This window comes from Branchiostoma floridae, chromosome 10 (genome assembly GCF_000003815.2).
Source record: "Branchiostoma floridae strain S238N-H82 chromosome 10, Bfl_VNyyK, whole genome shotgun sequence".
Taxonomy (NCBI): Eukaryota; Metazoa; Chordata; class Leptocardii; order Amphioxiformes; family Branchiostomatidae; genus Branchiostoma; species Branchiostoma floridae.
The window spans coordinates 4,679,492-4,690,322 of NC_049988.1; the positions used below are offsets into that span (position 1 = coordinate 4,679,492).

General features: G+C 42.5%; 1 protein-coding gene across 1 annotated transcript; it reads right to left on the bottom strand.

The window, feature by feature from the left end:
* Positions 1-116: 116 nt before the first annotated feature.
* LOC118424479 (L-rhamnose-binding lectin ELEL-1-like) lies at positions 117-3,308 on the bottom strand (the record flags this gene model as incomplete). The annotated part of the gene is given in 3 exon segments (XM_035833048.1): positions 117-389; positions 2,112-2,190; positions 3,180-3,308. Coding segments are annotated over 2 exon segments (334 nt in total), but the record flags the coding sequence as incomplete, so codon positions are not given.
* Positions 3,309-10,831: the final 7,523 nt, after the last annotated feature.

Below are 10,831 nucleotides of genomic sequence, written 5' to 3' on the forward strand. Positions count from 1 at the left end.
TTGGTCCTAACGTCACAGCCCCTTGTAGTGACTCCTCTCCATTTTAAGACCTAAAAGGGGCACCGATTCCTTATACATGTACAAAATAACTCCTCTCACGTCACCTTAGAGTCGACGCCTGCAGTAGTAGCTGACTTCCAGGTACTTGAAGGTCCCCACGCAAGGGTCTCCAAAGACGGCATTACTTGCAGTGACCCTGCAGGCACTCTTCCCGTTACAGTCGTTACGGACGATCCGGAGACTGTTGCCGGCGTAACAGCGCAGGTTCTGGATGGGTCCCCCGCAGGGAGAGGAGGAGGTCCGGCCGTAGTTGGCGGCTACCACCACCATCTCCTCCTCGGCCCCGCACGTCAGGACCATGGTCCGATGCTCACAGGTCACGATGTTCACTGGGAAAGAAAATCCGTAAATAGTTTCATCAGGTTTCATCAGGTTGATAAGTACCACCAGACACCATTATCATGGTAAAATGGCTGGATCTACTTCTCGCCGCTACTTAAGTTGGGGTCACACCTGCGTATATATTTAAGTCCGTATGAGGCGCGCATGGGAGTATTTGCCTCCACCAGGCTCCACAGGTCGCAGGAAAAATAATAGAAATTGGATGAACGTAAACAGGTAACATGTCAGACGAGTTAGCTGGGTCGCTAACCATACTTCTCGGTCAGCTAACTCATCTGGCATGTTATGTATCTATATTTTTCCAATTTGTACTATTTTTCCCGCGACCTGTGGAGCCTGGTAGAGACAAAGAGCGTTATACGCACCTCAAACGGACGTGAATATATACGCATGTGTGACCCCCACGTAGTGAGCTTTAGAGCCGATGTAGGTGGCGCTGTAGATCCAGCCATTCTGCCCTGATGATGGTGTCAGCCTAGTTCAAAAATGGTTTACCTGGCGTTTTTCTACCGTACAGTAGCGAGCTTGGTATTTTTTCGTGAGTTTTTTCGGGAAGCATAAGTCAAAATGCAGCTGGACGATTTATTTGTGGAATGGGTCCTACGGTGCTGCAGTAGAATGTATGTGTGTTTGTAAACAACAATACCCGAGGTTAGATGGGATGGGATGGATAAATAGAATTTTCAACTGCTACAAACACACGTTCATGCAGTCGTTTGCTTTTGGGCTAGATGCTCTTTAGTACTACATGGATGAGACCTAATAGTCTTGAACAAAGGCATGATTATTTGGCGAAGAGATGTGTTCGTGGAACTCTAGTTATTATAGAAAATATTTTCAAAAATATTAATTAAGCATCACATAAATCACATAGTATAAGGTGCATATTCCTACAGATTTGATTGATCCACGTACACCGTGGGAAGGTCCCCTACTCTTTTCGAAAAGTGTGGTGGGTTCTTTTACGTGCTCGAGGCTGTCCTCAAATTCCATTCTCCTATCTGAGAGACATCCCTAACCTATGCTAGGTATTCATTTTTCACCTGAAGTCAGGAAATTCGTGTCAAGGGCATTTCCCAAGGGCACAATGGTCGGAGCATATCAGATTACCCGAACCCAGGACCTCTGGGCTTTGAGCCAAACATCCCACTTTGACGTCACGCGACGTCACCAGTCTCCTTAAATCAAAGATTTGTGGCGTCGGGCGTGGCGTAACTGGTAGAGCGTACGGCTCGGAACCTAGAGGTTCTGAGTTCGATCCCCACCGTGCCCCGCCCCGACGTTGTGCCCTTGGGAAAGGCACTTTACACGACCTTCCTCACTTCACCCAGGTGTAAAAATGGGTACCGTGTATGTCGCACTGTTAATATAAGTTAAAAAACTTGAGTGCAGTGCCACATTGTCCTCGTCTGTCCAAAAGCAAAATATATTTAAAAAAAAAGATTGTCGCGCAGCGCGCCCGCGAAGCTGATGTGTTACGCTAACGTGCGACACAGATTCAGATTCAGGTCGGATTTGAAATAAATTGTTATCAAGCGAGAAAAGGTAATCTATGCAATTAATTAGAAGGATACTTGAATACTTTATCAAGCCTATTGGCTAGCATGTAAGAATTTGTAAGTATATAATCCTGGACATAAACATGGAAACACAAACTACCTAAAAAGTAATATATAAAGGAAACTAGAATAGGCAGAGTTCGTATTTACGTTGTTCGCTTGGAGCGAAGAAAGCTGCCAACACGAACGCCAGGACCACAAACGTCTTCATGTTGAGAACTTTAAGATCCTGTAGGAAGATAAGAAAAAGTACAAGGTCATTAAGCGAAGATCACAAGGTCAAAGGAAAAGCTTCCATGGCAGACATTTAACTATTGACCTCACAGTTTCCTGCTAGCTAGCTAGTAGCTGTGACAACTTCCGGGGAGCTTCTTTCAACCCCTGGGTTTTTTGGGGCCATACTCAACCACTATTTCCGGCCCCAAAAAGTTGTCCACTACTAAAAAATCATAAAACTGGCGGTTTCAGAAAATTTGACCTCAAACTTTGAAGCTCCATTGCAGTACCGTCGGTGCCCGCTGGAGCACAGGAGCATCTACAGATTCTCGAGTTATTATGCTGTTCACATAAAATACGCATACACACACAGCCCGCTGCAGTACCGAAGGAAAATACCAGGTGAACAGTTTTCAAGCTTGACATTCGTTTGTACAGCCGCTGCTAACTTACTAAATATACTGAAGATCCATCCACAACTTCTCGAGTTACGCTGTTGACCTACACACCATGGCACAGTCATTTCACCATGGCACAACCGAAAAATATAACCTTCTTGGCGAAGGAAACAAGATTCAAGACTAGAATCAAACACTAAAAGACAGTAGCCGCACAAGACCGCAAACTATGGAGGAAAACCGTTCGACATATCGCTCTATGAAACAAAATTGCGGAAGGAGCTATTAAAGGTTTATGGCAAGTTACGAACTTAACGGTATAGATTGGTTCCAATGATGTACATATCGATAATTGTGAACAGGAGCCGATATCGATGATCCTAGTCCTTGATGATATAGATTTTTTTTCTGACGCAGTAACGCCAAGCGGTCGTAATTTTAACGCCCACGTCGGGTTCCAGAAAAATTGCCCAATCAAAACTCATTACCAGATGATATGAATTCAAAAAGGCTGTACAGAAACATTCCATTATCGACGCAGAGAAAAGGGTCACCATCAAGAATGGACAAAAAATATCAAAATTCATGCAAGACGGGCACCGACCTGTGTCTCCAGAAGAAATTCTTGAACAGATAGCTAGTGGAGTCCCTTTGTTTTCTCCCGAAAACTGTAAAGCTTAAAGCACTACCGGCCTTTTATACTTCATCTCAGTGGACTTGGCAAGGAAACAACGACAAAAGAAAAGGTCGGCTCTTTTGCAAGGGATGTGCCAAGGCAATGCAGCGTTTTTACGCTTCCTGTCAGCTAGCTGGAAGTTGCAGTTGCGAAAACTTCCTCTGTCGTCTGCCATTTCCTTCTATACGAGAATATGTGGGCAAGTTCCCTTGTAATGCATTACACAATTCAGCCTATAGGCTGCGATGTTTTATATATAAATCATTCTCTCATTCTGAAAAAAAAAACAACAATATTCAACACGATGGTTGATCAAGCGTAAGAAGCCTTATTTTTTTCTATTTGGCCAATAGGGTTATGTTTTCGTTGACGTTTCCGGTTGGGCTTGTAAATGGGATGTTGCTTGTGGACAGCATAACTCGAGAAACTGTGACTGTATCTTCATGATATTTGGTAGGTGGGTAGGTGTCGGGAAAACGAAGGACAAAACGGTAGATAGCTCTTGGGACAAATTTGGGCCCCCTGGCGGCTTTTTGCGACTGCAGGGACCAATTTTGAAAGATAATAACTCAGGCGGTTTATGGATCGTTGTTATTTAAAGCAGCTTAAGTGATGCTCGGCATAAAAAATGCCAATTATGCAAATAAGGGCCCAATTTGCATGATTTATGCAATTAAAAAAATCCACAATTCCATGATAGAACTATTCAAAATTTCAAATGCTCCTATGAAACTGAGCAAGTGAGGAACATCGATAGATACAAAACCATCCAAATGAATACATAGTTTGCATTATCAATGAGAACATATATAGTCCCATAGTAGTAAATGATGTGAATTTCACACTCGCGACATAAATTATTAAAAAAATGCGATTGAAGCTTTCTTTTATAGATTGTGTACGTCTATCATTTGGGTGGAGGAGATGATTAACTTTAAATATAATTCATACAAATTAGGACGCTATTTGCACGATCAATGACAAATATAATTGACATACCAGTTGTAAAGGTAACATTTCTTATGAAGGTATGGGGTCGTGGAACTCTAGTAACAAATAATAAGAAAAGTTGTATTTTGGCATCATAAACATCGCCTCATCAGAGCTCGCTGGTTGACACCCTTTTAATTTGCTTTGCTTGTCCCCGTTGTTGATATTATGCATGTTTAGATATGAATACATTTTGTATGTTGCTGTTGTGTGTAATGTGTAGTGTACGATGGGTATTACAGCTAGGATTATTACCTCCATGAAATGTCATGGAGGTTATATTTTACCCTGCGTTTGTCTATCTGTGTGTCTGTGTGTCTACAGTGTGTAAACAAGATAACTCAAGAACGCGAATTGGTTTCATACTTGGTGTGTAGGTAGTGTTTGACGAAAGCTAGTTTTTGTTTGAAATGTTAGACCCTTGCATGCAGGACTACTTGCAAACGAAGAGAGTGACAGTGAAAGGTATCCGATGATGACTAAGATTACTCGTGATAAGGAAGACTTCCTTGTTGGTGGGGAGGGGCTGCTGAATCGAATTGCCCATTCCCTACATGGTTAAGCCATGCCAAACAATCACTTCAAAATACATTTACCTACATTTCAAACCTAAAGTCTTTACTCCCACTGCAAAGCTGGATTTGTAAGGTATGTTTTGGTTCGAAAAGACCGAGTTCAACTCCGGCATTTTAACGAGCTACAGCCAGATGACTGTCATGATGTCAGGTTTGCACCCCCTCCCCTAATGGATCAGTCCATGTCCCAGTCATGAATATGAAGGTCACTCACAGGTCAAAGCATGCCAAAGGTCACCATTTTTGGCAAGATTTTAAAAATATACATGCTTTAGTCACTCTTGCAGAAACATAGACCTTTGTGATCGAAATTTCCCCCAGGGAAAAAATTATCTAAAAGAACAGGCTAAGGGTAGGCACCCGACACTTTCTGCGCAGCTCCGGAAAACAACTCCCTCCCCTGATAAAGCAACACCAACAACCTTCTAAGACGCAGTCAGGACCTTCCTCTGCATAATACATAATCATTTCCGCTCGGTTTCTTGGATAACAACTTTTTAAGTTAAAACTTGCTTTATAAACTCGGCACAAAACGTTTCGCATATCAACTTTGGTTGTTCATATTTCTCATGTTTCATCAATTTCAATGTATCATATATTAATTTAAAGCTTGTGTGATTCCCTTTCCTATGGTATCAAACACATTATGATTGTAAACTCATGAAACGAGAACGCGACCTACTTACATGAGTGGGACACCAAAAAAAGTGCCCAAATTTCCCTACTTCTGCTCAATGCTGTATCGTCCGGTTGTTATGGACGCAGGCCGGTGACAACGATTCAATCAATCATTTTTTCACGTAACTTTTGGTATACAGAACATCCAACTTTATTTTTAGTACATCTGAGTAGATTATTCTATGATTTGTGAATTCATATGGAACGAGCACCAGGCCTGCTTACGTACAGGGGGTCACAAAAATAACGTGCCGAAATTACCATACTAAAGTTAAACACACCATTCAGCTATCTTCATCCGTTTGTATTGACTTGTGAATGATGACAAGTTGAATAAACAGGACATGTCAATGAAATCCGCTGTTACTAAAGCAAACAATTTGAACCGAGAGGTGTTCAATCGAGTGCTAGTCATAAGCCGTAGGAAGGCTATTCCATCCTAAGACTGTACTCCAGCATCGCATCCTGGAGGTAGTCTGCAATGGTCCTTGCTCTGTGTGGACGGGTGTTGTAATCTTGCAGAATGGAATTTGGTCCAATATTGAAGAGGTAGGATATTTATTTGAAGAAAAAAATCTGTCTATCACCCTCTTTGAATCGCCACTCTACGGAGATTGATTGAACTGCAGTCAGACCCCTTCTTCTTAACCAAGAAGTTAAAATTTGTTTACCTTTACAATCCAAATCATGCAGTCAAACATCATATTTCTACACCACATTAAACAGTTTACACTTGAATTTACGCCAATAGCTCTATCTTAAAGGGACATAATGTAGAAATATGGCGCCAAAATTTCAAATGTTCTGAACTTGAAAATCTCCATTCAGAATGACATTTGCAACTTATTTCTAACTTATCTGCGTCATTTTATCACATTTTTAGTGCTAATTAACAACGTCAAAGTAAGCCGCGACCAAATTCACTTACTTCCGGGTAGCCTACCGGAAGTAAGCCGACCGTAGATTTCCGAATCGACCGTTGCGGTCGCAGATCTTCGGAGCGTAGCGGGACTTTCAACAAACTTTAGTAATGATTCGAGCGAACCACCGAACGCGTTCTAAAGCGCACTTTGGCTCGCCGGCGAGTTGAATAAAATGGCATACAACTCAAGCGGCGGAGGGAAGTGCGCATATTTCAAGACATCCTCACGGCTCAACAAAGGCCCGATTTACACTTGTTTCTTGAATCTGTAGTACTACACATCGTAGTCTACTACTGTAGTAGACTACAGATTCGCGTCCGGTTTACACTCACTGACAGAGAGCATAGCGGGACACCTGCTGTTCTTTGATAACGGAGAAACTGTAGTGACTGAATGTGACCTTTGACACTTGGCGGGCGCGGGAATCTTATATTTGTGAAAAAAGGTTTTTTTTCTAATACAAGGCACTCTGAAAAATAGGCCATGACAATAGAAAATAGTACATTGACCGCAGATGACCCAAATAAAACACGCGTACGTTTCGAATTACACCAGATCGAACAGCATCAATTTTTTGGTCTTCTTCACTCTTCCTGTTGTGTCAAAAGTGCCAATTTTGACCACCGGACGGATCAAAATGACGGGAGAGGCGGAGGTCATGTTGCAGTCTGTTACCCAGGTTTTCAACCAGACACGCCAAGAACGTATGCAGCGCAGGAGGCGACTGACGCGGTTGGCGTCAGTCAGCTGTAGTCTACTACAGTTTCTGTTTACACCCTGTTCGAATTCTCATAGAACGTCCGCTGAACTGTAGTACTACAGCCTCGGAGGGTGTAGTAGACTACAGTAGTAGACTACACTTCATTTCTGTTTACACCCAGAAAAAATCTGTAGGCTACTACAGTAGTAGACTACGATCTGTAGTACTACAGATAAAACTACAAGTGTAAATCGTGCCAAAGTCGTATCCATACGTTGTAAATATTGCTGTGCAGTGTAATAAGGTAGACTCAACTCATTATGTAGAGAAATGACCGAAAACAGTGACTTTAATTTTACATTATGTCCCTTTAACATTGTGTTTCCTTATCAAATTTCCAAACGCGTGCAAGAATGCATGCGATTTTCACCACTGAAATTACGATGATAATTTCGATGACATCCTGATTTCCTGCATAAAGAGAGGGGATATCAAGACGTTTAAAATTCCCCTCCTAAGAACTTTGTCTCCTTTAAAATATGCGAGGAACTGCGAAGGATCTAAAACCGCCGTCTTCATTCAAACGGACGCGTGCGATTTATTTTTCGGATACGTTGGCGCCACTTTACATGCGGTGTGCTTTTAGTTGGCGCTTCGCCTCGTGTCCTAATATAGGACCGGGAAAACCCGCTGGTTTCGTACATTTCAAAGGGATATATCACAGAAGTGCAGACTGGTATCCCCGCCCAAACCAGGGACTTCCCCCGTGGGTAATTCTTTAGTATGGCCATGTTGATTTGATTATATGGATGACATCCTCTGGAAATCCAAAAACTGATGTGAGCGTGCAAATAAATTAAAAAACGTAAAACAAAAAAAAATCAAATTATCAAATCAAATTGGTCAGGAAGGTTGAACAAATGACTGAACACACAGAATATAGTATACCAAATAATATATTCTTCATTTTTTTTGTTCTGTCACATCTTCTTTTACATTGTATTGTTCCTTGGCAGTAGTGTACGTTTTCCGATACGTTTTGCCATCCTCGGCATATACTGTGAATGCAGAAATGTTCGCGGTGGATTAATGTTCGCGGTTTTCGCGGCGGCCGCATCACCGCGAATTTAAAACCACCGCGAACATTTTTTCATAACAGTAAGAGACTACAGTGCATGGTGCTACCGCGAAATTGAAACCACCGCGAAAAGTCCATTTTCCCGCTACCGCGAAATTAAATCCCCGCGAACTTAAATGCATTTGCTTATTCTGAAGCTGCCTTGTACGATTTAAAGTATGGTTGTCATCCATGGTAATCAAATGAACATGGCCTAAGCCCATAGCAAGTAAAATCTTATGAATGTCATCATCGCACTCATTAATTTATGACCCGATTTTGAAAAAAAAATCACCTCTAGCTGGAGATGGTCAACATAACGAGAAAATATCAAAATTACAAACATATGTCATGTATTAGCATTGATTGTACTTGTAGAAGTGACACTAGTGAGGTAGCCATGGCTGTAGTTGTAGAAGTGAAGCTAGTTGTGTTAGCTGTAGAAGTGACACTTCTACAACTACTGTGGTAGCCTTGAGTGTAGTAGTTTACAATTGCAAGTTGGTAAGTGATACTAGTCTACCACAATTGTGCCAATTTGTAATCGCTGTTACAATGTTCGTTGCGTTAGTTTAGGCAGCTTTTTTTAATCAATCTTGTTGTCCCCCCCCCCCTCGCATTAAATTTGGAGTCTTCCTATGATGTCAACCATAAAATGTACTTGCTGGTGCCTAATTGTGTCAGGAAACATGGCGTCTTTATCTGTGAAATCGCCGCCCCCAACACGCGCGGTGGATTAGCCCCGTTTGGTGCCGCTTTGCTTTCCAAATTAGAAAACGCCGCAGCCACATCTCCGAGTAGATGTGAGGCGTCAACTTGCAGATTCCCAAGTCAGCTTGGTATTCAATAACCCCTTTCTCACGCGGGCGGCCATGATAGATCTAAAACGAGTTCAATGTGGCAAACAAAAGGCTGTCCATCATGATTAGCAGTTCGACCAATGGTAGCCTGCCAATTAGGAAATCGACCAATAAGTGAATGGCTGCAAATTCGTTTAAAATTTGCATTAATGAGCAGTGTATTGGTCAAGTGGGTAGAGTGATTGCAGAAACTTTCGCGGTGGTTTAATGTTCGCGGTTTTCGCGGTGGCCGCTTCACCGCTAGCCTGTGTTTACACAAGCTCTCGCCGGCTGGGCTTAATGACCCCCTCCCCCCGGGTGGCGGCAATTGTAGGGCCGGCCGCTAGGGGCTTGATTTTAGTCAGGCTACTTCACCGCGAACTCAAAACCACCGCGAACATTTTCCCCATGGCGATAAGAGACTACAGTGCATGGTGCTACCGCGAAATTAAATCCCTGCGAACTTTAATGCATTTACAGTATTCTCCAAGCAGAGGTTGGGTAGCTAAGATAGGACTGGTTGGGACTTTTACCAGAGAAGACCGAGTTATCAAACATGGAAGTTCCGCTGCAGTACCTTAGGAAGCCGCTAGGGGGCCCATTAGCGAACTTGACCTTCGTTTTAATTTCCCAACCCCTACGGTGCCCACCTATCAAATATCAACAGGATTCATCCAAGGCTTCTCGAGTTATGCTGGTGACAAACAGACTGACAGACAGACGCACAAGCCTAAAACATAACCTTGCCATTCTGGCGAAGGTAAATAGCACGGTAGTGGAATAGACTACTACCAGAAGGCTGGCCCCCTGTTGTAGTGTTACAGAAAAGGGGATGCAACATTTCTTGATCTAGCAAGCCTGAACGGTTCCATATAGGGGTGGGTATCGGTATGGTGTACCGGTACAAAACGTTGTTGTTTTTTTTCTTATTGGACCTGTTTGGAAAAAAACGACCTGAAAAAAACGTACTAGTATTATATGATCAGGCATTCACACATTTCGGGACTTGCCGGTCGAAGAGCGAAGTAGAGCAGAGTCTATAGTTATTTCTACCAAGTTTCACAGTCAACAGTACCGAGACAGTTAGCCTTGTAGGATTTTTAAAACGCCAGTGGGAGTCGAATACTCCACAAAACAGATTTCTTTGTGGTAAAATGGACCATTCTTTTGAGTATCGCCCATTCACAAGTTCTCACATACTGATTATGTCCAGGTTCAGGTACAAACCTGGACCTGGTCCTTTGGACTTGAACCGGACCTGAATTTTCTGAACCTGTACCGGGTACCCAACCCTAATGTTTACGATATAAAGTTTCTCCGTCGTGTTTCTTATCTTTAATCCGTCTTAAGCTAACGAGACAGAACAAATCCAAACCCCCGCCCGTCCCAGTTTCTCCACAGACAAGAGATAATCATCTCCATGTTTGGGAGATAACAGAATCGTCTCTGAAGTACTTAAGAGGAAGTCTTTAATGTATCCCGATATCGCAAATGTCTTAGATTTACCGCCTTTGATGTTACGAATTTGCCGCATCTTCTTTGGAATTACATTGTGAACAAGACATTTGCGTGCCTCTGCGTAGTTTCAGTAATTGATATTATCAATTTTGTAGCATAACTTGGTCCCTTGCTTGCCCGAAGTTGGAGTCATACGAAAGATATAAGGCATTTTAATGGGGAGGCAAAGAACATCTGCTCTTAAACAGGGTGTTAGCTTTCAAAACATGTCCCGAAAGTGGATCCGACTGTCCGATCTTG